Genomic DNA, 26,741 nt, shown 5'->3' with positions numbered 1-26,741 from the left:
GATCAAAAGCCGACTTCACCGACTGAGCCAGCCAGTCTTCTGGTCTTAGGAGCTGAGGTCCACTTCTGGTCTTAGGAGCTCAGCTAGCAAGAAAGAGGGATGATCTCTGCATATTCTGGAAGACAGAGCGGGTGGTGGACACTGAGGTCAGAGAAGTGCTGGGGCTGGCCCGCATATGCTAGGCTGTCTGAGCGAAGGATGGTCTCCAGGCTGAACCTACAAGCATTCCAAGGCCATACACTATCTTTTACAAGCAGGTCTGGGGTGGAGCTGAGCCTGGTGAAGGCAGACACCTAACTGGGTTTAACACTTTACTTCACTTCTTGAGATGGGACTCTGAAGAAGGATAGAGAATTACTTCTTTCCCTAAACAGGGGTATGGACCTGTTCTTTGATCCGAACCTAAAATAAGATCTCGAACTCTCTCTCAAAGACGTTTCCCCTGTCTTCTTCCAGAGAGCCTGGGATCCCACTCTTCCCCCATTGGAGTCCTTCCAAACTGCCCCCTGAGCCTGAGACCCTATGGGAATGCCCCTAGGGGATCTCTCTCAACTCCTCCGGTTCCTTTTCCCAATTGGGAAACGGGATAACCTGGAAAGGTGAGGCAGATCTGGAATTGAAAAGTGGCTCTAAACTGAGAGAAGGGAGCGGAGTAATCGTTCACCATCGCCCTTTTAAGGGATCGCTGGGCGCCAAGGGACGCTCGTTGGAACGGGTCCTAGCTCGGGCTTCCCCCAGTGCAAAGCGAGCAGGGGGTCTTGGGCTGTGCGGTTTCTCCCAAACCACCACCTCCCCGCCTACCCTCTAGCTGCACGGAAAGACTACTTTCTCCGGCTTTTCCCTCGGTATCCAGAGCCCCCCTCCCTTCCTCTCGCCTCTCGGTCTCCGCCCCCTCGCGCAGAGGAGGCCTTGCCGCTTTAAGAGCCGGGGTAACGATTGACAAGCAATAAACGCGGAGCGCCGGGCTGCGCTGGAGCCGCAACGAGCTAGGGGCTGCCGGGGCGCAGGTAGGCGCCCCCCGACTCCCGGGCCAGCGCCCACCCCAGGGCCCTTGCTTTCTCTTCGTCCAGGCACAACCCTATTCTCTGGGTCGGGTCTCCCCGGGCCCCTTCCTTCAGGCCGGTCCCCTCCCTCCCCACCGCCCGCCACCCTCCTTTCTCGGGGGCGTCTAGAGAAAAATCAAACCCCGCTGCTTCTTGATGCTGGTCGGAGCGGTTAGGGCTCCAAAGTGACATCGGGCACAGAGCTGGTGGCGAAGCTCCGATATCCGCGAGGCCTCTTCGGGGGCTGTGCGGATTCGGGGGACTTTGGAGCCGGGCATTACGTAAGAACAGCGCTGTTAGCGCTTCCGGGGGTTGGGGGCGCGAGACAGAGGTTGCGTGGGTCCCGGTGGCCGCCCCCAGACCCCTTGGGAGGCCAACACCTCAACCTTCCCTGGGAGGGGGTCCTGGGAAGGGGGGCACTGCTTCTTCCCCTTCCAGGCAGTGGGGGGGCCGGGTCGGGGTCGGGGGCCAAGGTTAGGGTCTGGAGACCTGAGAGGGGATCGGTGCCAGGAGAGAAGAGCCGAGGTCAGAAAGTTAGGTCAACTAACACGGGGGGGGGGCTGGGGAGAGTGAGCACGGGGGCGGGGGGACATCATTCAGTGACCTCATCCCCTGGTCTCCCGCGGGCGCGCTCGCAAAGAGCCTTCTTTGATGGCTCGCAACACGCCCCCCTTCCGCCAGGTCCTAGCGCCCAGCCATTTAGGGCCCGGCTCTCGGGGCGGGGGCTATCCGATTGTCCGTGCGTGCAGGTCCGCACGTCTCTGGACGCCCCCATCCCTCCGTCTGTCTACCCCTCCCCATGACCTGTCGGTCTTCAAAGCGCCTTTGTCAGACCTTTCTCTTCCAACATCTCTTTGTATGGGTATTAATGGAGGGGTGGATGGGAGGGACGTTGGAGGGAACCTCCCCCTTTCGCTCCGGGTCCGCATCACCTGCTGACCCTGGATAGTGTGAATAGTCTGGGGGTAGGGGTGAGAGGGCACCGAGGCCCAGGCTTTTGGAAGCCGAGGTGCGCATTCCCCGAAGCCTGGGCCCCGGGCCTTGGCCCGTAGCCAGACTGGCTTGCCTGGCACTGCTGTTCTCCTGTGGGCACAAGCCAGGCCCCGCCCTCCCAGAGGCCGGGGTGGGGGTGGGGAAGAGCTAGCCGAGGCTGTGGGAACTGATTACCCAGAGAAAAACCCAGGCAGGCTGGGCAAGACTCCAGGGGACAGGATCCTCCCTGCCTCTTCTCACCTTCCAGTCTCTAAGGAAGGCGGATGTCTGGGGTCTGCTCTGCCAGTAACAGTCAGGGAGAACAGCATCAGCCAGGAGAAGGCTCCAGGTTCCAGGTGGTCAGGACTTTGGATGGGGGAGGAGGGAAGGCACAGCAGGGGTGGGCACAGGGGCACTGGCTGGCACAGCAGATCCTGGGCATTTCTTCCAGCCTTGGTGCTAGCCTGACAGAGGGTGCCCTTCTTTTCCCTGAAAACACCTTTCTTCATGTCTTTAGGGGAAGACCCAGGAAGAAGGGGAGTCATCCCCCAACCTTTGTGATTTCTGCCACTTGAGCTCAGATGACCGACCAGCTCTGGTCTGGGGGTGGAAGGGATGGGACTAGAGAGAGGGTTTTCTTAAAACCTGGTGATGATCCCTCTGGGTGGAATCCTTTTTTTGGGGGGGAGAGGAAGTTGTGACTCCCTGCCCCCCAGGGCCCAGCAGGCATTCGGTCCTAAAGTGGGCACTGCCAGCTGCTTCCCCCTTCTCCCCCACCCCTGCTGTGAGCCACTGCCTCTAGTTGTCATAGCAACTGGGAATTAGGGTTTTCTCCAGTAGCAAGTGCCCAGGAAGGCAAAGGGAAGAAGGGTAGTGGGTATCCCTCCTGTACCCTCCCCTGGAGAATAGGGAGCCCCCTGATTTTCTTGTCCCAGCTCTGGACTAAGAAGGGGCAAATGGAGAAAGTGGAAGTCAGAGAGGCCTCTGGAAAGTATGACTTCATTTCTGCCAGCCAGACACACACACACACATGTTTGTAGAGCACCTACACTGGCTAGGTTTGGGATCCAGAAGCAAAATAAAACAGGTGTAGTTCTTGACTTCATGGAGCTTACAGTCTGGGAATGCCCATCTTTCTGGCTTTTGACTCAGATTCCGGACTCAGACCACCCCCCAAAGAAATAAAGGACAAATGGCAGACAGAAACATAATTTTTTTTTAAAGTCATAAAACCTGGGTGTTCCATGTGGCTCTCTTTATTAGCTTCATGACCTTGGGCAAAGCAATTAACCTCTCTGAACCTCCTCCCCTCCTTCTTGGAGAAAGGGGCACGTGATATCTTCTCTTCTTGCCTTCCAGGTCTGTGGGATCCTGCTGCCTCTAGGGAATGAATGCCCTCATCCCAAGGGGAGGCTCTTCCTAATTCCTTCCCTCATTGCTTTGCCATTGTGCTTTCTCATTCTTTTCTCTCCCCTCCTCTAGGAGAGACATTTCAGAGCCCTCCAAGACCTCACCATGCCAGTTGCCGCCACCAACTCTGAGTCTGGTAAGAAGGGGTTGAGGATGTCTGTTTGTATCCGTGGTTCGGAGAGTGCCAGGCAGGGCCTTGAGGGTGGAGAGCAGTGGTGAGGCACTCCCACAGTCACCGGTAAGGATGAACTGTCCCCCACCTCCATCCTGCTACTCAGCCTTTCCTTTAGGCAGCTTCCAAGGCTTTGCTGCACCTGCTCAAGGGTGGGGCCGGAGACACAGCTCCACTCACCTCTGTGGGGGGCAGGAGATGATCCCCAGTATTGCCCAGGGCAATGGCCTGGGGCCAGACTCCTTGGTGAGGTGGCCCTTAGGAAGGGGCCCTTGGAGGATGGCTGGGGGTTGGAGGACAGCCTGATGCCACCAGATTAGTAAGCAGCCTGTGCCAGGGAAGGGCTTGGGGCTGTGTCCTGGGACGCTCGGAGTTGCACGTGGAGAATGCCAGCTGAGGAAGCCTGGACTTGCTTCTCTGGGAGATTGTGGGGCAAGGGAGCTGGTCGCCCAGATGAGCTAGGAAGCCTCAGGGGCAAATTTCTTAGCCTTTTGGAGGCTGTGTCTCTTCTCCTATAAAGAGGTCGATGTGACACTCTAAAGCTGTGACTCGGGAAGTATATTCATGGACCCCATGTGCAGTCAGGGCCCTACCAGGTGAAGTTCCCTATGCTGGAGGCTATGGGCCCTCACACCACAGCCTGCTCTGGTTTTGCTCTGATTTGTCTGATGTTTCCCTGCCTGGGTGCTTCCTGCCCCGGCAGTCCAGTCCTTTGCTCCAGGCCTTGCTGCTGCCTCTGCAAGATATTCCGGGCCTCCCAGTTTCCGGGCCTCCCAGTTTGGTTAGAGTAACTCCCCTGTCCCTCCCCTTCGAGAAAGTGAACTAGGAAAGTGAAGGCTGCTGTGGGTGGGCCAGACCCTAAACTGTGGCACCCTTGCCTGCCCCCCCCCCCAAGACCTTTTCTCCATGTAGTGGAGGAACTGTACTAATGTCCCCCAGCCTTGGTGGCCTTGGAGGCCTTGGAGGGCTCAGTGCTTCCTACCTTGTGTCCGGCATGCTGAGCCCCCTGGGTTCTTCCCCTGCTCCGGTCTGCCTGGGCCTCACTGTAAGCTGCTTAGGGGTTAATTAAGTCCAACTCTGAGCCTGTGATTAAAGGCCTCTCAATCTGGGGCTGGCCAGTAAACCCATTAATAGTGCCTGGCAGGGCTGTAGAGGGAGGAGAATTTGATTTCCCTGGCTACAGGCCACTTGATGGGGGCTTGATGGGGGTGCAGTGGGGACCAGGCAGGGAGTGGAGGCCAGGGGCAAGGGACAAGGGAAGAGGGAACTCGACTGCTTCCTCTGAGGACCCCTGGGGCCCCTGATCCCCTGGGTGTTATGTCATCAGCTACTTCTGCCTTCCTGTATCCAAAGGAAGGAGGATAGGAACAAGCTGCTTAACCTCTTGGATCCTGAGTTTCTTCTGTAAAGAGATGATGTGTGACCCAAGCTATGAGCCTCTTGGCTCTTCCTGCAGGCAGCCCTCCCTGCGCCCACCCTAGGCTGAATTGGCTCCCGGCCTCAAAAATCTGATAATGGGTCTACTTCTTCTAATTTGATGGCCATTACACTTCCTATAGGCCTGATAAGAGAGGCAGCTGTGGTCAGAGTCACCCACCTCTGAGGTCAGGGTCACCTTCCCTCTCCCCGCTCCCTTCCCAGGGAGATTGGAGCCTTGCGACCTGCAGAGTGAAGCCAACAGTTCCCTTTCCTATGACTCAACACAGCCATTGTCATTGCGGAGGGGAGATGGTGTGAGTGTACTCTCGCAGAGAGACCCACCTATCCTTCTAGTAAAGTGGAGGGGCCCTTTCCTGAGGGTGGGGGACAGGCTGGGGGATATGTGGGCCATGGCATTGGCTGAGTGTTCAGAGAACTTGCCCCTGGAGTTTTCAGGCCTGGAGCCCTGCCCACTCTGCCCTCTTTACTTGACTCCCTCTTTTCTTTGAATCAAAGCGGGCCGTTTTGAGGTGAAGCTGTCCCTTTAAATCTCTCCTGCATCCCTGGGTTAATGTCCTGGTGTGTAATCCCTCCTGCTGCCATGGCAACCAGGGGTGCATTTCGACCTGGTGCCACTCCTCTGGGAATGGCTGTCTGGTGGCAGCCTCAGCTGGTGGTGTCCTCATGGGTACAGGGTGTCAGAGGAATGGAGGCACTGGGCTGGGGTAACTACCAAGTTCTATGCTCCTGCCCACCGGGTTCCATGCTGCGAGAATGCATCCTCACCTTTTCCCTTCCAAGATGCCTGACTTGCCCACCAGTCACCATCCCTAACCTAAGGGGAGGAGCCAATGTGAGATGGGGGAGGGGAGGGGCCACTGCTGCGTTATGGGGTCAGACCGGGAGGCCGCTCCCTTCCCCTCCTTTTCCTCCCGCCCCCCACGCCTCCCTCCCCATGGCTAGCAGGTGGGGGAGGCATTTGGGGCTTGCGGTATTTGTCCCATGCCACAGTGGTGCCCCTGCTCCTTGCGGAGGGCTGAGAGTCATTCTCGGGGGCTTCCTTTGATTCTGAGGAGGTCATTGTAAAGGAAACTGGGCCTGGAGAAGGAACGTAGAGGTCTGAGGGCAAGAGGAGGAAGTGGCATGCGGGTTTTAGAGGAGAGACTTCCAGAAGAGGGGGGCGGGAACAAGCCGGTGCCAAATCCGCACCCCGCCTTGGGTTTCCCACAGCTGGGCTTTAAGAAGGGGGTCTCTGAGCACCGCCTCCGTTCTGAAGGGGCGGCAGCCTTAACCCCTTGCCCCGCAAACCTCCCCTCAGCCGCCCCCTCCGGACCCCCGCGGGTGCGAACACCGGGTGCAAGGTGCGATCAGGCTCCGGGAGGACCGGGACTCTTTGCCACCGCCCCACTCTCGGCTCTGGCACCGCCCCCTCCCCACCCGGCTGCTCCCGTTGGGGCTTTGGCCAATCAGCAAGGCGGTCAGGGAGACTCAGCCTTGCTATTGGCTGATCCCGCAGCTGGCGCTTCCCCCGAGTCCCGCCTCCTCGAGCGCGGCCCCCCTCGGGCTGGCAGAGCAGCGACAGCTGTGTAGAGGCTACTCGTGGAGCCCCCGGAGCCGGGTGTGGGGGGCAGCCATGGCGGGCAGCCCAGGCAGTGGGGCCTCCTTGGAGGGTGTATCCCTGGGCTCTTCTGAGGAAGCCGATCTCCAGAGGGAAGGTAGGGAAAGGTGGGGCGGGGAGGCTGTGCGGGGAGAGCTGGCCCCTTCATCTACCCTCGTTCCTCAGGGTTTGGGCATCTGGAGAGGGTCCCCTGGGAGCGGGCGCTCGGGAACCTAAGGGAACTGGCCTGGGCAGAGGGCCCTCACTCCCCCGTGCTCTGTCCTCCTCCAAGGCTGACAGGCTTGTGAATCTGTAGGTGAGGATGGCTGGGGAGGGTGGATCCCACGATACCCTGGCAGAGTGGGAAGGGTCCCTGCCCTGGTTTCTTTCTGAGGCCTCTAAAGGCCTTGCTGGTGTCTGATCAATACCAAGCCCAGGCCTGGGCAGGAGGGATCTAGAGGGCGGGCTTGGATGTTGTTTCTGGAGAAGGAGGGGTTGAGGGGGGGTTCCCTGAGCCATGTCTGCTTCTCCAGTTTCAGTGCCCCCTCCTCCCCATCCCTGTTCCTTCCTGGAGGAGGGGGTTCTGACAAGAGTAGTGAGAGGAGCCAGGGACTGTGTCCGCCCCCCTCCACGGATTGAGCTCTGTTATGTAGATGCAGGCGTGGGTGGATGGGTGGCAGAGTAATGATACCCCCTGCCCATCTCTGCCCCCAGCTGGGCACACTCTGCTTCTCCCTTCCTCCCCCCAGAACCTGCCACAACTAGGAGCTCCCACCTCCGTGGGTGCATACAGACAAGGCCCATCTCAGATCTCAGCAGCCACTGCCATAGCTGTGTCAGGTATTCTCATGTCCTTGGTTATGTCCCATGGCAGGCTGAGGGGTTGCTGATCCCTGGGCTGACTTGGTCTAATCTCTGCCCTTTGGCACCCACAGCTCCCCCAGGTGCCTGTCTCCCCAGCTCCTGTCGATGTTCTGGGCCGTAGCTTTGGCTTCCTATGATCTATATTAACTTCTCAACATTAATAGATCACTCTCTGACTGAGCTGAAGGGCCTGTAGACACTGTCCAGTTCCACTCACCCATTTTACAGGAGGGAAAGACTGAGGCCAGTGAGGGACCATGACTTTTGAAAAACCATGCGGAATTAGTGCTGCTGTTGTACAGCGCACTGTACAGGCTCTGACCTCCTGCATGACTGCCTGCTTGACTCTGGGCCTGCATTCAGGGACACGCTCCAAGTACTGTCTCTCCTATCCCTGAGCCCCCTAGGTGCAGGTGGCTGAGTCCTGGGACTTCAGCCCATCCAGAGATCATGTGAGGAGTCTGTGGCTCTCTGATTCAGGGCAGAACCTGGAACCTGACAAGTGCTTCCCTTTCTCCCCTCTTCCCACGTCAGAGTCCATTTCCTGATTCCCAAACCCTCCCACCTGCCTAGGCTAGCATTACCTAGGGCTTAGAGACCAGCTCAAGGAAACTGACTCCCTGCCTACCTTAGACCCCAGCCCTGGACATTCAGGGACCGGGAGTGCCTGAGCTGGGCAGGGGGGAGGGGCTGCTGGAGAGAGGCCGTCTTCTGCTGGACATGGGAGAGGAGGGGTGATTGCTCTTGTGCCCCACTAGTTCCTGTGTCTCATCACCTGCCGCTTCTCCCCAGCCATGCAGCAAGTCCTGGACAACCTGGGATCACTCCCCAATGCCACGGGGGCTGCAGAACTGGACCTGATCTTCCTTCGAGGCATTATGGAAAGTCCCATAGTGAGATCCCTGGCCAAGGTATAGTACTGCAGGGATGTGGGCACGAGGGCACTGTGCCTAGGGAGTTTATGGGGTGTTGGCCATAGGGTGCTTGGGAAAGGGGCATGTGGCCCAGAAGACCCCCCGTGGAGGGACTCTGTGACAATATCCCTGCCCAGGTAATGAGTCTGCTGGACAGCAGGTGGTGGGCAACCCCATACCTGGCCAGTGAGAGTGTGGACATGCCCAGGTGGATGGGATGACTGCCAGCTTGGAGGGGGGAGGATGTGATTGGTGCCTATACCTTGGAGTCTTCAAGAGTTCATCCTGCCTGTCCCTTCTGCCTTTGGGCATTTTGTGCAGATGTCTTTTTAAGGTCACTTGCCATGTGCATCAGGTGGGGGAGAAACTCACTAGGAGAGAAGTTTTTAAGCATTTTGATAGTGGCTCTGCTGGAGGCAGATGCGCTAGGCGTTTTGGGAATGTGAAGGGCGGATGTCTAACCTGGTCTGGAGTAGCCAGGGAAGTCTTCCTGGAAGAAGGGCCCCTTGAGCTGAATCTGAAAGACTGAGGAGGAGGGGGAGGGCATTTGGGGCCAGTGGAAGAGCTTGAGCAGAAACAGAGGTGAGAAAAAGCCAGAGGTCTGTGAAGGGACATAAGGGCAGGTGTGAGGCTGAAGCTTCAGGTCTGAGACAGGGAGTGTAAGCTGCAGACATGCTCTCAGGTTGTGGAGGGCACTGGGAGCTGTGCTGGGAGCTTGGGCCTTGTCCTGTTATGTTCTGTAAATGACATGGACCTCTTCATGGGGCTGAAACGTAGGGGACAGTATGAAGGGGACAGGGGAGAGGAGGTGGCTTCGTGGGTTTCAAGTGGGGGTTTGATGATAGGATATGGATGTTTTCGGAGCATCCTTCTGGCAGCCCCATGGAGGGTGGTTGTAGGGTCATGGCTGGAGCAGGAAAGGCCAGAGTTGGGGATGACCCTGAGCTAGACTTCTGGTAAACCTTTGCGCTTAAGGGAGGAGAGGACGAAAGAAGTATTTAGGAAGTGAATTGGCAGGGTGTTTCGGTGTGGAAGGTGAGGGGTGGGGGTAACAAGGCACTCAGGATTCTACGCAGGGGAGGTATGAGGCTAAGGTTCAGAGGCAGGGTTGGGAGGGGTGGGGGTGGATAGAAGGGTGCCCCCTTTCCTGGGGTAGAGGCAATGGAGTTGCAGGGAATCCTGTCTACTTGCTCAGATTTTCCAGAAAAGGGGGGGGGGGGCGTTGTATGCTGGAAATCAGAGATCAGGGTTGAACTGGGGCATTTGGAAATGAAGACTCAACTAATCACTGAAGGGAGGGGAGAGGGACCCCACCAAAGCCGGGGAGCAGGATTGACAGAGCCCCAGACTGACTGTGGCAGGTGCCTGACTTTCTAGGGTGGGGGTGATTCAGTCCTGGGATGCTGGGAGTAAAGGGTGTGACTTTGGTCCAGGTATGTGCTGGGTGTTGGCTGTGAAGGCTGAGACATGGGGACAGCATGAAGGGGACAGGGGAGAGGAGGTGGCTCAGAGTATCCCTGGGAGGGATGGGGAGGGGGACTGGCAGCAGAGAGGCAGGAAGAAAATGGAGTGAAGGGTGGGGGCTCTCTGAGGTCACCAAGTGTTTGGGGAGAGAGTGGGTAGCTGGAAGAGAAGGCAGAGTTCAGAGAGAGGGAGGTCGGAGATTTCCAAGGAGGACGGCTTTGGGGGATGACGTGACAATTTAGGGTGTAGCTGCGGCAGGCAGGGAGGTCAGCAACATGCAAGAGGCCCAGAAATGGAAGGTTTGCATGTAGCTGGCGTTGAAATCTAGAGTATGGCAGGCATCGGGGTGGGACAAGATGGAGGCGGGCTCAGGGTCTCAGGAAACGGCGGTGGGGTGGCCAGGAAGTTGGTGATGACAGTGATGAGACAGCGGAGAAGGTAGCCAGGTGGCAGCTTTTCCACAGGGTGGAGAGGGGGACTCTGTCACAGGATGGCTGTGACCAGCTCTGGCATGGGGTGTGGAGGGGGGCCAGGCCTTACTGGAGGGAGAGAGCTGCTCAGGGGACGCTCTGTCCCCGGGACATAGCCTGGTCCCACTACGCGTGCAATGGCTGAAGACCCAGGGAGGTTGCTAATGGCAGAAGGTGAAAGTGGAATGTTCTGGGGAGGAGAAAACTGAGCAGACTGGGGTGGGGTGGGGAGGGGATTGGAGAAAGGCAGAGCGCTTTCCATTCAGTGGTCAAGGATTGTACTCATGGATTAAAAATAAAAATAAGGGATCCAGCATTTCAAACAAAGAGAGTGTGAGCTCCAGCAGGGTGGGGCATGTCTGCCTGTGTCCCCAGGGGCCAAGAACAGTGCCTTGCACAGAGTAGGTGCTCATGGAATATTTGCTCAATGAATGAATGCAGAGAGTGTAGGAAAAAACCGAACAGCTCTCTGAGTATCATCTCCAGGATGGGAATGCTGACCCCACTTTCTTGCATTCTTGCTATGTCTTTATAAGAAAGAAGAAGTGTGATGCCGGGGCACCTGGGTTGCTCAGTGGGTTAAGTCTCTGCCTTCGGCTCGGGTCATGATTCCAGGGTCCTGGGATCGAGCCGCACATTGGGCTCTCTGCTCAGCAGGGAGCCTGCTTCTTCCCCTCCCCTCTCTCTGCCTGCCTGTCTGCCTACTTGTGATCTCTGTCTGTCAAATAAATCAATAAAATCTTAAAAAAAAAAAAAAGGAAGTGTGATGCCACTGGTACCCCTCCTCAGTCCCACTTCCACTGCTTTCCGTCCCCACAGGTGACCCCTGGCTTGAGGTAGATGACGTCCCACCCCTGAATGTTTGCCTGTCTTGCCTACCGATGTGTTCAGATGTACACAATCCATCCCTAGGATATGGGATTTTAAATGTTCCCTAATGGAATGATAGCGTGAGCCGCTTAGGTTTGGGAGAGTTCTAGTTTATGTAAGTAACATGATTCCTGACATAAGTATAGATGGAGATACAGGTAGATTAATTTTATTTTATTTTTTAAAAGATTATTTTGACAGAGAGAGAGAACAAGCAGGGAGAGAGGCAGGCAGAGGGAGAGCGAGAAGCAGACTCCTCACCGAGCAGGGAGCCCGATGTGGGGCTCAATCCCAGGACTGTGGGATCATGACCTGAGCTGAAGGCAGAGGCTTAACCAACTGAGCCACCCAAGTGCTCCGTGTGTGGTGTTCCAGTATATGAAACAGAGTATTTATTTATTGGTTCTACTGAGAGACAGGTACAAGAACGTGCCTTGTTGATTTCCCCGCTATTCAGAGTGGCGCTGTGGGGAGCATCCTTGCATTTCTCTGCTTCTGCACATGTGTGAGAGTCTCTCTAGGGCTGACACATGGCAGTGGCATTGCTGAATATACACATTTTGACCCTCTCCACCTGTAACCTGCCAAAGCTGATTTCAGAGTAGAATTTATTAGACCATGTCACCTCTGGGTCCTGTTAGATGTTGCCTCTACAGTGAGACAGCCAGTGAAAGAGGGAGCTTTCAGGAAGGCAGAATCTCAGGATTGGAAGTGCCCCTCCAAAGCATGATTGCCCTCAGTGGTGTTCTTCGGTGTCTTTGTCTGGTCCACTGGACAGCTCTCCAGTGATGGGATTGCTGGCTGGATGACTGTCCCTCACTCAGTCATCTGTCTTCGCTTTGATGAGTATCTATGGCGTGATCACCGAGTAGCAGATACAGCACTGAGGCTGTGGGAATGAACTGCCGGAGAGTTTGTTCTCCGGAGGGGGTCCAAATCTATTGCCCTGGGACCTCCCTGTACAGCCTAACCTAGAATTAGCCAGATCAGGCGGTAGACATAAACTCTCTTCTCCAGAATTCATCTTGGGGATAAGCTGGTGAGAATTTCCTCTGAGGAGATTCCCAGGATGGTTTCAGATGCATAAAGCACAGTAGAAGGTGGTGTGGACCTTTCTTCAATACTGAGACTCCCAGTAAGAGGCTGACGGGCTAGGGGGACCCTGTGACTTCTCTCCATTGAGCTGTGAGACAAGCAAGAAGTGCATCTCCAAAAAGACCATCTGAGCTCAGTAAGAACCCCTCTCATCCCTATACGTGTAACCCTCTGCAGTGGGCCTTGGTCACTTCCCTCACCAAAAGGTAGAGTTTCTCCATTCTTCAATCTGGACTTGACCCCATGACTTGTTTTGGACATTGGGACCTACTTTGTACTCCTCATCAATTTTAATGATTATATGTATAGAGACACAGTTCTAACCTAACAGATATAAGTACTCAGATCCATTTGTAAAAAGATCCAGCAGTAAAACCTTGGTTCTCTTGGTGAAGTGGCCCATAAACTCAGGAATAGTTAAGCAGGAATTAATAATAGCTATTAATCCCCTTCCTTTACTCTTGTGGAGTGGAACTTGCCTCTCTCCGATGGGGTTGTGCAGACAGTGTGGGAAGGGCTGGGCTGAGTAGATCTAAGACCAGGGAGGAGAAGGGCCTCAGGAGACAAATCCAGAAGGAAAGGCTCTGGAGGGAAGTCACATATGGCTAACAGATCATAAGTCCGTGGGGTTGGCTGCAGACGACAGCTGCAGCCCTAGCCAGTAGGTGACATCTGGGAAGGCTGACTTGGATCCAGTAGCAGGTGTTTCCGACAACAGGCAAGGCCAAGGTGAGGAATCCAAGTCAGGTGACGTTCAGTAATTCAGGTGAACTGTTACCAGTGGGGACATCTGCCAGCTGGGAGGCCTGTGATCTAATCTATATGAGATGAGGTAGAAAGAACACAGGGTTTGGAGTCAGAAGAGTCACTGGATGACTGTGTGATTTTAGTATGTCTGACAACCTCTCTGACCTTTAGTTATTTCTTCTGAAAAGTGGGGATAATGATGTCTCTTTTTCAGAGACATTGGGGAATGTCATGGGTGTAGAAGTGTTTTCCAAACCATAAGGAGTTGTTACAATGCAGTCTTGGCCATGGCCAGAGTTCACTGGGAAGACTCCATTCCTGTGATAAGGCCAGGGTGAGAGTTGACAAAGCAAGACAGGGTCCTAGAAGAATGAAGGAGAGGGGGCAGGTCACTGAAATAGAGATTCTGACCAGGGGACAGGACAAGTGGAAGCTACAGAGGTGAGGAGTTCAATGTATCAGTCAGCTTCTGCTGGGTAACAAACCATCCCACAGTTTGGTGGCTTAAAACAACCATGTTTCATTTCTCATGATCTTTTTGATCATTTGGGTGGTTTTGCCGGTCTGGGCTGCTCAGCTGGGGCAGGGTGGTCTAGGACATTCTCCTTCACATGGCTGGTGTCTCAGCTGGGAAGGCTGCAAGGTCTATGATGGAGTGCTCTCTTGTCCTCCAGGAGGGGGCCACTGGAGGGTTCTCCACAAGGCAGTCTCAGCAGCAGGGGAGGACAAGCCCCAAGTCCCAAGTACTTTCCAGGCTCTGCTTGCCTCACATTTGCTAATGTCCCACTGACCAAAGCAAATCACATCATCAGTTCCAGATGGAAGAGTGACTTTACCTTCTGGCATACCATTCTCTGGGACTCCTTTCAGTATTTGAGCTATTTAATTATGAGCCTAGACTTCAGGGCTCATAATTCTCAAAATGAGAATTCCCTGTTTTCTGCCATGATCAGAGAGGTTGGCATGGAGGGCAGAAGGAAAAGCTCTCTAAGAAATGGCTGTGTGGAATTTCTGCCTTTGCAGTCTGATTCTGGCTATGGATATGGAGCTGACAGATTGGGGTTCAGGTACTGGCTGCACCCTTAGCTAGCTGTGTACTTGGTCCAGGCTGGGCTTCAGGAAAATCTCTCATCTGATGCTGGGGAGAGGACAAAGTGGCCCAAGGCCAATGGAAAAGTGTTGTCAGTATCTAACAAAATCAAACCTGTGTCTTCTGCTTGACCCAGGAATTTACATGGAAGACTTCTCTATAGACAGACAACAGCTGCCCCAGGTTATTCACTTCAGCTTTATTTGCAATAGTGAAATATTAGAAATAATGTAAAAACCCATGAGATTGGTTGAATAAATTATGGTCCTCCAGTCATGCAGTGAGTCAAATGCAGTAATTAAAATATAATAATAATAATAATAATAATAATAATAATAATAAAGAAAGGTCTGCAAGTAGCAGCATAGAGTGATTTCCAGGGCATATTGTTAAGTAAAAAACCAAAGAGCAAACCAAGCCAATTAAACAAACAAACAAACCCCAAGGAATCAAAGAGTGGGTATTGTGTTCTATCTTTTATGTAAAAAAGAGAAATTTGTACTTATTTTTGTGAAAAGAAACAGAATAAATTGGAACTAATAAAATGATCTCCTCTAGTGTGTGTGTGAATGAGGTAGAAGGGATGAGGTTGGAAATGAGACTTACTTCCATTTACTTTTTATATAGATTTAAAATTCGAACAATGTAAATGTTGTGCATATTCCAAAAATACAAATAAATTAAAAAGAATGAAAAAAGTTAACTCTGAAACTAAGTGTGGGTAAGTGAATCCATCCATCTATTAGATTGTTAACATAACCATATAGAAAAGGGAGTTAATTCTAGTTACTTTTGCTCATAATATTCTGACTGTATACCCTAAGTGAGATATAGGCTAAGGCTATACTTCTTTTTTCTTTTTCTTTTATAAAGATTTTATTTATTTATTTGGCAGCTAGAGATTGGAAGTAGGCAGAGAGGCAGGTGAGGGTGTGGGGGGAAGCAGGCTTGCCACCAAGCTCAGAGCCCGATGCGGGGCTTGATCCCAGGACCCTGGGATCATGACCTGAGCTGAAGGCAGAGGCTTTAACCCACTGAGCCACCCAGGCACCCCAAGGCTGTACTTCTTAATACAGTAGCCAACAGCCACATGTGAGTATTTATTTATTTATTTATTTTAAATATTTTATTTATTTATTTGACAGACAGATCACAAGTAGGCAGAGAGGCAGGCAGAGAGAGAGAGAGGAGGAGGAAGCAGGCTCCCTGCTGAGCAGAGAGCCCAATGTGGGGCTCAATCCCAGGACCCTGGGATCATGACCTGGGCCGAAAGCAGAGGCTTTAACCTATGGAGCCATCCAGGCACCCGTGACTATTTATTTGAATACTTTAAATGGAAGGTATTAAATATGGAATGAGGGAAGGTGAGGAAAATCTTGCAGACTCAGATTTTATTTGGAATAATCAGTATCAACTAATGGCTATAAGTGACACCCCAGAAGGAATGAGCACCGGTTGCCCAGATCTTGGTTTCTAAATACCATTCCCTGCCAAAAGGAATCTGAGCTCCTTGGAGAAATTGCTGAGCCCAGACCTGGAGTAGGGAAAGTATAGGATGAGCCCGTGGCAGAAGGAGGAAGGTGCTCAAGGACTGATGGGAAATGTCAAAAGGACGCAGGTGTGTTTGGGGGCTCCTACTGCACAAATTGGGGATAAATTGAGAAAAAGAAGATAGTGATGGTGATGATTTAGAGTACAGGGTAAAAAGAATCCATAGTGATGCAGAGAGGGGGCTATGGGGAGAGGGGTAAGAGGGGAAAAGGACAAGCTCTCTCTTATAGTAGAAAGCCAACTAATAAATGTAGAAGCAATAACGCGTTAGAAAATCACCATTTTGCAACTCCCAATTTAAGAATTGACTGGGGGGCCTGGTGGTGCAGTTGGGTATGTGTCCAGTTCTTGATTTCAGTGAGATCCAATCCCGCATCCAGCTCTGTTCTGGGCATGGGAGCCTGCTTGGGATTCTCTCTCTCTCCCTCTGCCCCTCCCCGCCCCCTTAAAAAAATGAATTGGTGGGCGCCTGGGTGGCTCAGTGGGTTAAAGCCTCTGCCTTCGGCTCAGGTCATGATCTCAGGGTCCTGGGATCGAGTCCCGCATCAGGCTCTCTGCTCAGCAGGGAGCCTGCTTCCTCCTCTCTCTCTGTCTGCCTCTCTGCCTACTTGTGATCTCTCTGTCAAATAAATAAATAAAATCTTTTAAAAAAATGAATTGGCTTAGGCAGGTGTCATAAATGAATGCTAAATTCATCAGTGAAAGATTGTTGGGGAGCAGAATAGTCACAGGATCTCAAGGTGTGGGAAAGAGACAAGATGGCTTATGTAGAGCACTTGCCTAAATGACTAACCTGAGTCTAATCATGGGGATATAATCGGGAAAATCCATTTTACAAACAACTTGCCTGAACTTAAAAATGTCCTGAAAGACCAAAAGTTATTGGGATCTGGTCTAGATTAAAGGGGAATAAAATGGGGTGCCTGGGTGGCTCAGTGGGTTAAGCCTCTGCCTTCAGCTCAGGTCATGATCTCAGGGTTCTGGGATTGAGTCCCGCATCGGACTCTCTGCTTGGCAGGGAGCCTGCTTCCTCCTCTCTCTCTCTGCTTGCCTCTCTGCCTACTTGTGATCTCTCTCTGTCAAATAAATAAATAAAATCTTTAAAAAATTTTTTTAAAAAAGGGGAATAAAATGATGGGACAATGAAATGTAACACCTGGTGCTTGTTGAGATTGCCCATCAGGGACAAACAAAACAAAACAACAAAAACAAAAACAAAACAACAACAACAACAAAACCCCACAAAAATGAATCTATAAGGGGAAATGTTTGGGACAACAGTGAACATTTAAATAGAGACTGTCTACTAGATTATATTATATCAGCGTTTCAATGTTGAACTTCCTGCATGTGATATGGGATTGTAGTTTATGTGGCAGATCTCCTGTTTGTTCTTAGGTGATGTATGCTGAATGACTCTGGGGTGAGGTGACTTCTTTTTCAAACGACTCAGAGAGAAAAAAGTCTTCATGTATATCCCTGACCTGGCACTCCTTACTTCCTGACCCAACTAACATGACTCTCCTGGCTGGGCTGGGCTGCCTTTCCCTTTTTTCAGAGCAACACCTTGTCGTGGAGCCCAAGGTTGGTAGAGTGACAAATAGGTACAGGGCCTTCTCCTGGTACTGTAGGCTGTTGACCCTTGAACAACATGGGTTTGAACTTGTGAGTTAACTTATGTGTGGATTTTTCTTAATAAATAAAGTACAGTGCCTCAAATATGTTTCCTCTTCCTTATGATTTTCTTAACACTTTCTTCTCCCTAGCTTACTTTATTGTAAGAATACAGTATATAATCATATAACATAGAAGATATGGTTAACCAACTGTTTATATTATCCGTAAGACTTCAGCCAACAGTAGGCTATTACTAATTACGTTTTCGTGGAGTCAAAAGTTACATAGCGATTTTTTAAAAAGATTTTTTTTTTATTTGACAGAGAGAGAGACAGTGAGAGAGGGAACACAAGCAGAGGGATTGGGAGAGGGAGAAGCAGGCTTCCCATTGAGGAGGGAGCCTGATGCGGGGCTCAATCCCAGGATCCTGAGATCATGACCTGAGCTGAAGGCAGACGCTTAACGACTGAACCACCCAGATGTCCCATACATAGCAATTTTTGATGGTGCCAGATTGTTGTGCCTAATCCTCGTGTTCTTCAAGGGTCAATTGTACTGATTTCTTGTCTCCTCCCCCGCTGGGAGCACTGGCCTGAAGGTCTGGAGACCCAAGCTTGGGTCCCTGTGATCTTGAACAAGTTGCTCCACCTCTCCTGCTTCCTCATCCTGGGGTACAGGATGTCCAAGACCGTGCCGTCACGTGGAAAAAGCTGTCCTTGAACTCACAGGCTTATAAGGTCCCAGGGGCTGGGGACAGCTTGATGATTTTAATGGCCCTCTGTGACAAGAAGATGGGAATGAACGTTTGGACTTGTATTCTTCCTTCTATAAACTGGGTCCTCATCATCGTTTGGGCAAGAAAGGGGAAAGCAAGGCATGTCTGTGTGTGTGAGTGTGCTTGTGTCTGGGTGAGCGAGCATCTGAAGCTGGTGTCAGAAACCATGCGGAGGTTGAGGTCTGAAGTCAGGATCTGAGCAGGTAGGGGACAGTGTTTGGTACCTCAGGCTTCTTGGTGATCCTTAGGTGTCACCTGTTCTGCTCACCCCCCACCAGGCCCATGAGCGGCTGGAGGAGACCAAGCTGGAGGCAGTGCGGGACAACAACCTAGAGCTCGTGCAGGAGATCCTCCGGGACCTGGCCCAGCTGGCAGAGCAGAGCAGCACAGCCGCGGAGCTGGCGCGCATCCTCCAGGAGCCCCACTTCCAGGTTCGGGCCCTGGGCTGGGGTGGGGGCTGGGGCAGGCTGCGGGGAGGGGGCTGGCAGGACATTAGCACAGGAATGGGAAGGGACCATGGGACACTGTCTCATGGTTTGCCTCTTTCCACTACCTCCACAGTCTCTCCTGGAGACACACGACTCTGTGGCCTCCAAGACCTATGAGACACCACCCCCCAGCCCTGGCCTGGACCCCACCTTCAGCAACCAGCCAGTACCTCCTGACGCAGTGCGCATGGTGGGCATCCGCAAGACAGCTGGAGAGCATCTGGTGAGGCTGCAAGGCGGGGCTGGGGCTGGGGGTCTGGAGGGGGCACTGAGAGTAACTGGTGGGGACCAAATCTGGTCAGGAGAGGGCAGAAGAGGAAGATGGGCCCATGCAGCTCCTGGAGTCCACAGACCCTGTGCACCTGAGCTGCGCACAGAAAGTGCCCACTCTCCCTCCATGAATGCCCCCCTGAGTGAAGAATTTGGGCAGAGAGTTGGAAGAGGAGGACTCTGCGAGGCCGAGTCCGGGATAGAAGGGGGTGAGGATGGGAATGGAGGGGTGCTTAGGAGACCCATCCGAAGGTTCCGACTTGGAGCCCCTTGGAGCCCCTTCATCATGCCGGCCCTCTATCCCCTCCAGGGTGTGACGTTCCGCGTGGAGGGCGGTGAGCTGGTGATCGCACGCATCCTGCATGGCGGCATGGTGGCTCAGCAAGGCCTGCTGCACGTGGGCGACATCATCAAGGAGGTGAACGGGCAGCCGGTGGGCAGTGACCCCCGTGCGCTGCAGGAGCTCCTGCGCAGTGCCAGTGGCAGCGTCATCCTCAAGATCTTGCCCAGCTACCAGGAGCCCCATCTGCCCCGCCAGGTGGGTCCCTCCACCAGACTCAGGCCCAAGGGGCAGCCGCCAGGGTGACATCCTGGGGGTGAGAGTGCCCCATCTCCCGCATGCTCGTGCATTGGCCCTAGTTGTGGGCACTCATACACATGTGCAAGGGACACGTGCACATTTAAGGCCTGGGGTGCCCACAGGAGCGCCCGTGTGGATGCAGCCCTGCATCTGCAGATGCGAACGGGGTGCACGCATGCGCAACGTTGGGTAGCCACGCGTCCTGTTTTGCTGCCTCCTGGTTGGTGGATTGTGGGGGTCTGGCTGCTCTGTCCATCTTCTCCGGTGGGCTCTCCAGCCATCTGCCAGAGCCCACTGGGTCAAGCGGAGGGTGTGAGTAGACCGAGGGATCCTGGTTTATGTGCCAGGATTGTGTCCCTTCCCCAGTGATCCCGCCTTCTCCTTAGTGGATGGGTCTATGCACCCCCCCACCCCCGGCAGAGACGCCATCACTCTGAATCCTTTTGTTCTAGATGCAAAGGGAGGCTGGTCCCAGGGAGGTGGCTGGGTGGGTCTGGGGTGCATCATGCCTGGAGAGGGACGGTGCCCAAGCCTCTTGCATCTTTGTGAAGGTAGGGGGAACACAGGGGACTGTGTGACACTCCCCCACCCTCAGGAGGGGGACGTGGGGCGGGGCTGGTCTGAGAAGGGTACTGCCCTCCAGCCTTCCCTTCTTCCTTTGACCCTTCTGTGATCCCTGGCCCAGGTATTTGTGAAATGCCACTTTGACTATGACCCTGGAAGAGACAGCCTCATCCCCTGCAAGGAGGCGGGCCTGCGCTTCAGTGCTGGGGACTTGCTGCAGATTGTAAACCAGGATGACGCTAACTGGTGGCAGGTGCGGCTCCGTGTCTGTCTCCTGTTGTGGCGTGGGAGGGGGTGGGAGGCGAGGTGAGGGCCTGGGGAGGTGTCTTCTCACTCAGGGCAGGTCTTTGTCCCATATCCCTTGCAGGCATGCCATGTGGAAGGGGGCAGCGCTGGGCTCATCCCCAGCCAGCTGCTGGAGGAGAAGCGGAAAGCCTTTGTCAAACGGGACCTGGAGCTGACACCCACTTCAGGTATGAGGGTCCTCCCTGGAACCCCTAGTCTGGGATCCGACACAAGCCTGCCTGGCCTCACTCGCCCATCTCTCTGTGGCCAGGGACGCTGTGTGGCAGCCTTTCAGGAAAGAAAAAGAAGCGAATGATGTATTTGACTACCAAGAATGCAGGTGGGTGTTGGAGGCCCCCTCCCTGTCCTCCCAACACGGTCTGCCCCCCTCCCAGCCGCCAAGGACTTGTGCGCATGCTCTCCCTCCCTGTGCTTATGCTGCCAGTCTTGTCCGTGGGCCCTGCCTACTCTCTCTTTGCTGCCCCTAGCCCCAGCCCCTTGGCCCTTGGCCCCTGGCCCCTCCCATGCCAGCCGCGTAACCTGATGACTACCCCTCCCTGCGTTCAGAGTTTGACCGCCATGAGCTGCTCATTTACGAGGAGGTGGCCCGCATGCCCCCCTTCCGCCGGAAAACCCTGGTGCTGATCGGAGCCCAGGGAGTGGGCCGGCGCAGCCTGAAGAACAAGCTCATCATGTGGGATCCGGATCGATACGGCACCACAGTGCCTTGTGAGTGGGAGCTGGGCCCTGCTGGGTGGGGGGCCAGGAGGCAGGAGTGCCCTAGGGGCCAGGGCAACATTCACTGAGTGGGCCTGTGCAGGTCATCAAGTCAAGTGATACTTTTGGAGGGGGGGGTGCGCCCCCAGCGGGTGATGGGGGAACTGCAGGCCGGAGAGGGTTTGGGACGCCCTCTTTTGAACCTGTGGCCCCGGTAGGCTGAGCAAGGCTTACCTCTCCTTCTGTCATGTTTCACTTGCTAAAAACCCAGTTGGGGGGGGGCACCCGAGAGGCGCAGTCGGTTAAGCATCTGCCTTTGGTTCGGGTCATGATCCCCCGACTCCTGAGATGGGTCCGGATCGGGCTCCCTGCTCAGCGGGGGAGCCTGCTTCTCCCTCTCCCTTTGCTCCTGGCTCATACTCCCTTGCCCTCACTCTCTCTCTTTTAAATAAATAAATAAAATCTTAAAAAACAACAACAACAACAAAACCCTGTTGGGAACCCGTGTGAAACAGGGCCTCATGTAGTGACAGAACCAGCAGGGGTGGTCAGAGCTCCTGGTTCCTGGAGGCAGGAACCTGAATGCTGACCCCAGATCCGCTTGGCCTTCGTGGGTGGCTTTGGGGTGCCCATTGCCCCCCTGGGCATCAGCTCCCCCATCTGAGAGAGCTGGGCTGGAGCAGTGAACTCTGGAGCCCCCGCCTCAATATGGATGTGTCGGATCTGTGGGTATCAATGGCGAGGGCGAGGGCATGGGGCATGGGAAGGCAGCAGTGCAGTGAAGGTGGAGGGGAGCTGCACCTGCTGGGCTGCGTGGCTCCCGTAAGACATGTACACGTGTGTCTGAGGCGGCACACGGCCTGCATGTGTTCATTCAGGCCCTCCCTCCCCCAGACACATCCCGGCGGCCCAAGGACTCGGAGCGGGAAGGCCAGGGCTATAGCTTTGTGTCCCGTGGGGAGATGGAGGCCGACATCCGGGCGGGACGCTACCTGGAACATGGAGAATACGAGGGCAACCTGTATGGCACGCGCGTCGACTCCATCCGGGGTGTGGTCGCCTCCGGCAAGGTGTGCGTGCTGGATGTCAACCCCCAGGTAGGGTCTCAGCCTGCTTGTTCCCAGCCTGCCCACTTCCCCTCTGTGCACTCTGCTGCCCACCCCCACCCCACCACATACTCCGCATATATTTCCAGGCCCTGGTCTCCCAAGCAGCTCCCCCATATAACCCCTCAGCTCCTGCTAGGGACCCAACGCACCTAGAACCTTTTTCTCAGCCTCCCAGGCCCCCCACTCCTCTAGCCTCCTCTGGTGTCCCAAACCCCAGCCACCTGCCAGTGGTTCCTCTACTGTTCATCCCCGGGACTCAGGTCCCAGGATGCCAGGTACCATTTCCCCATCATTTCCAGATATCTGTCCCCCCCTCCCCCACCCAGTTATCCTTCACCAACCTTCTAGGATGTCTGTGGGGATAGACTCCCCCATCCCCTTCTCTTCCTGCAGGCAGTGAAAGTGCTGAGAACAGCTGAGTTTGTCCCTTACGTGGTGTTCATCGAGGCCCCTGACTTTGAGACCCTCCGGGCCATGAACCGGGCTGCCCTGGAGAGTGGGGTGTCTACCAAGCAGCTCACGGTGAGGGCTCCTATGTATGCTGGGAGGGGTCCGGTGGTTGCCTTGGGGAGAGGACAGGCTGGGAATGAGGGGAAGATGAGGGGAAGAAGGTGGCATCGGGGAAGGGGAGAGAGGCCCACCCAAAGTATCAGTGAGTTTGGACTTGTGATTCCCGCTTTATAGATGGGAAAACAGAGGTCTGGGCAAGGAAGTGAAGTGTCCAAAGTCTTACAGTCAGGGATACGGCTAGCCTGGGCTGCAGGAGCTTTTGCCAGCCCCACAGCTCCTTCCATTCTATGGGGACAGAGTGCTGACCAAAGGGAGTCCAGAGGGCCAGTGGGAGATGTGTGGGCAGAAGGGACCAGGTGGTGTGAAGGTGTCCATAGCTGGAGGGAAAGGCTGAAGGGAAGGAGGAAGCTGGAGGCTGGAAGTCTGGCTGGAGGGATGAGTTAGCATTAGGGAAGAGGAGGCTTCCAGTCAGGTATTACAGGACCCCAGGACACCTACCTCCCCACCAGGAACTCCTTTAGAGCAGCCTTCCCCTTCCCAGGGAGATGTTGGGTTTGCCGAACTCTGGGCTCAGGGGTCCATCTTCTGGCCACAGCTGGTACTGCAGCTCTCAGGCCCTAGGTCAGAGTCCTGCGGAGGCCCTGGAAAAGGCTGCCCTGGAAAAGGCTGCCCTGGAAAATGCTGCCGGGGCTGGGCTCCAGGCTGAAGTCCCCGGCCACAAACGTAGCCAACTGGGGTCACTGGGACATAGCTGGGCCAGTCCTAGAGCTCCCACCTTGACTTATTTAAGTCATTATTCAAAGTTCCCTCTGCATTCCTGCCTGACCAGCTGCCCAGCTCTGACTAAGTGTGGGGTGGTGGTTCCTGGGGTTGCCCCAGTGACGGCATGCCTGGGAGGTGTATCTCAGGCTGTGGAGGTTAAGGGCGCCTGGTCAGAGTGGAGGGAGCATTGACTTTGGAGTCAGGCGGACCCTGTGCACCTGCTGGCCAGGTGACCTCCCTGTACCTCAATGTTCTCTGTTGGAAATGGCAAATAATGAGTCCTGCCTTACAGAGCCACAGGAAAGATTATGCGGGTTGCAAAGCAGTTAGTATGCCCTGCTTGGCACTCACTGAAGTTTATTTCCTTCCTTCCCTCTTTTCACCTGTTAGTCTGTCCAGAGTTGCCGGAGAGCCGCCCTGGGGCATGTGGGGAGGGGCTCCTGCCTCCTCAGCCTGGGGAGCCCATACTTGATATGACTGGGCTCTGGGGAACGGGGACAGATAGGGAAGGCTGCCAATTCCCCCGACGATGGGGGTGAACGTGGGGGACACTGATGGCCGGGAGGGTCCCTTGTGCCGCAGGAGGCTGACCTGAGGAGGACCGTGGAGGAGAGCAGCCGCATCCAAAGGGGCTACGGGCACTACTTTGACCTCAGCCTGGTCAACACCAACCTGGAGAGGACCTTTCGTGAGCTCCAGGCTGCCATGGAGAAGCTACGGACGGAGCCACAGTGGGTGCCCGTCAGCTGGGTGTACTGAGACTGTTCATGGGGACTGCACCCCTCTGGGCTGTGACCCAGAACCCTGAATCCATCCCCTCCCCCAGCCATGACCCCCAGTCCTGGTCCTTAGCTCTCATCCCCTGCCGTCTGGCTCTCCCTGGGTGTCAATGGCTCCTAGCGGGCCCTAAGCTGTTCCACACAGATGCGCGCACTGCCAAGGAGGTGGGTGTTCATGGGGCACTACCGTGCCCAGGTGCTGCCCACTCCCGATGCCCCCTGGCCACCGGATGTCCTTCTCTGAGGGCCAGGCTGTTTCCCGGAGTGTGTCAGAGTCACCTCCATAATGCCCAGTGCAGAGAAGAGGAAAGCTGCTCTGGGGCCTTGTGGCCAGTAGGTACACTGCCCCTGGCCACCTCTCTCAAACCGCCCTTTCCCCTCGGACTGGCCACGCCCATTCCATTCCCCGGCTCCTCCCGCCCCTCCTCCCTGTGGGGCTCGCGTCCCTGGGAGCAGGCCTGGCCGTCCAGGGCAGTGGTCCCTCCTGGGGCCCTCTTGAAGGCTGGGGGAGCCAAAGCTTGAGCCGGCTGCCACAGCCAGGGAGCAGTGCCGTCCCAGCTCCCTGGGAATGAGGCAGACGCCCGCAAGTGGACCCCACACCGTCCTTCAGTCCTGCACAGCTTTTCACTGCCGAAGTCTCTCCACGGACTTCTCCGGATGTGCCCCTGGCAGGGCGGCTCTGCTCCCCGCAGGGCTCAGCGCAGGGAGGGGTGAGCTGAAGTGTGACAGGGAGCCTGTGACTGCGGACCATGGCTGGGGGAATGGTGGGGGGGGAGGTTGGTGGTGCGTCTGGGCTCCCTGTTCAGGACCGCAGTCCATCCTGGTCCCTCTGGCGGGGTCCACGGGGCCCACTCTCATCAGGTGTGCCTGCGGGACTGAGGATGGGTGCAGAGAGGAGCTTGGGAGCCAGCCATGGAGCAGGGGCTTGGCAGAGGACCTCTGTGCTCTAGCCGGCTCCCTGTTATGCAACTCCAGGGGGCGCCATCCACACTGTTTCTGCCTGCGCAGCTTAGGTTCCGCAGGCCGGGCCACCTGGTCTGTGTTTGTGCTGTTTGCGTGTGTGTGAGTCTCGGTTTGGGGAGAAGAGAAGCAAAGGGTTGTTTTGCTTTGGAGGTCACTTTTTGGGGCCCTATTTTGGGGGCTCCCCATCAGTCCCCATTTCTTATGAGACCCTGATCCCAGTTTCCAGGGCCTTGGCCCTCCCTGGATGTCTTTCTCCCCCTCTCCTAGTGTCCCCCTATCCCATATGACACGCTCGAGTCCTTGGGGAAGGCAATTGTGTAAGATAGGAGAATCCCTTTTAAGAATGCCGTCCTAGACTTCCCCAGGCACCTGGCCCTTGTCCCTCTCTGTGACCCCGTCTGGGGTGAGCCTGTTCTTGCAGGGACTACCCTGTCAACCCCACCGCCAGCCAGCCCCTCTGTCCTTCCTAGTTTCTCTGAGTGTCTGATCAGTCTTCGCTGCAGGTTCAGCCCGAGCTGGCCCCTGAACCACTGTGTGCCCATTTCCTAGGGAAGGGGAGGGAGAAGAAACAGAATATTTATTACAAAGTTAGAAATATATTTATTATATTAGGGATCTCATTTGCATTTGCCTAGGATATGCAAATGAGATATAAAGGTCAAGCCTGCTGCCATCTCATTTGCATAGCTTGGCATCCACTATGCAGTCACCTTTATACTCCTCTTTCCCCTTTCATCAGTGTTCTTTTAATCCTCATTCAAGCTCTTCCTTGCATCACCCTTACCCACTGCCCAAGGGGACCAGGAGTGGGAGGAAGCGCTGCTCTCCTCCTGGTCCGAGACAGTGGTGTCCTTTGCCAGTTCCCACCTCACCTGGGGCGCTTGGGAGTAGAAGCAGTGGAGGATCTGCGGGTGCAGCCCCCTCTCCTTGGTTAACCCTCGAAGTCCCCTAATGGAAAGAGCATCCTCGGATGGAGGTGGGGGAGCCCCGCCTAGGGTGCTGGGCACCTTGCTGAGGAGCTGCCACCTGGCCCTGCCGGACAGATCTCCTGCGCTGATGCTGTTCTGGCTTCTGGCACCTTCACCTCTAGAGATGCCTGGGGGGCAGGGCTGGGCCCCTCCTCACCTGTCTTCATCCCGTCAACTGCGTCCTACCTCCCCTACACAAGCCCCACTCACTCCCTGGCCCGGGGCTGGGTTGGAGCAGGTGTGTGCCCATCACATTACCTCTCTGACCCTATCCTCCTTCCCTGGACGCTTGTATTTGGGGCATCTTGGGATAATGAGGACTCTGCCCCACACTGTCCACACTCAGTGGCCCTGTCGCCCTTCCCCTCTCCCCTCCCTCAGCCAATTCCTGAGCTTTTGCTCTGACTGGTTTTCTTTCTTTTCCTTTGATTAAATGTGAAAACAAAGGCTTCTGGGCTCTGTCTGTCTTTGGTTGGGGCCCGGCGTATGGTTTTGGTACAGGGTGAGAATGGGGAGCCCAGCACAGACGATTCTGGAATGGAAGTCAGAGTGACTTGTGTCCAGTGATGTCTTCTACAATTTCCCATCTCCCCATTCCACGTGCCCCATCACCAGAAGATGCTTGTTCTAGGGGCGCCTGGGTGGCTCAGTGGGTGAAGCCTCTGCCTTCGGCTCA

The 26,741-nt window shown here is 55.0% G+C and overlaps 1 protein-coding gene across 3 annotated transcripts; it reads left to right on the top strand.

The window, feature by feature from the left end:
• The first annotated feature begins 781 nt into the window (after positions 1-781).
• Positions 782-26,741, top strand: MPP2 (membrane palmitoylated protein 2). Of its 3 annotated transcripts, XM_032321969.1 has the most exons (13): positions 782-1,007; positions 3,498-3,561; positions 8,270-8,388; positions 18,349-18,501; positions 18,632-18,781; positions 19,139-19,366; positions 20,094-20,225; positions 20,340-20,445; positions 20,529-20,597; positions 20,825-20,986; positions 21,869-22,071; positions 22,477-22,605; positions 23,938-24,114. In XM_032321969.1, exons 2-13 carry the CDS (start codon positions 3,531-3,533, stop codon positions 24,112-24,114), a joined length of 1,659 nt encoding a protein of 552 aa, XP_032177860.1. In that variant the 5' UTR covers positions 782-1,007; positions 3,498-3,530. The 3 variants fall into 3 exon arrangements, with proteins under 3 accessions (XP_032177860.1, XP_032177859.1, XP_032177861.1); XM_032321968.1 differs by lacking the exons at positions 782-1,007; positions 3,498-3,561 and adding an exon at positions 6,650-6,731 and having other exon boundaries at positions 23,938-26,741; XM_032321970.1 differs by lacking the exons at positions 782-1,007; positions 3,498-3,561 and adding an exon at positions 7,363-7,453.

This window comes from Mustela erminea, chromosome 18 (assembly GCF_009829155.1).
Source record: "Mustela erminea isolate mMusErm1 chromosome 18, mMusErm1.Pri, whole genome shotgun sequence".
Taxonomy (NCBI): Eukaryota; Metazoa; Chordata; class Mammalia; order Carnivora; family Mustelidae; genus Mustela; species Mustela erminea.
The sequence above is the reverse complement of the archived record's forward strand: the minus strand, read 5'-3'. Positions and strand labels throughout refer to the sequence as shown.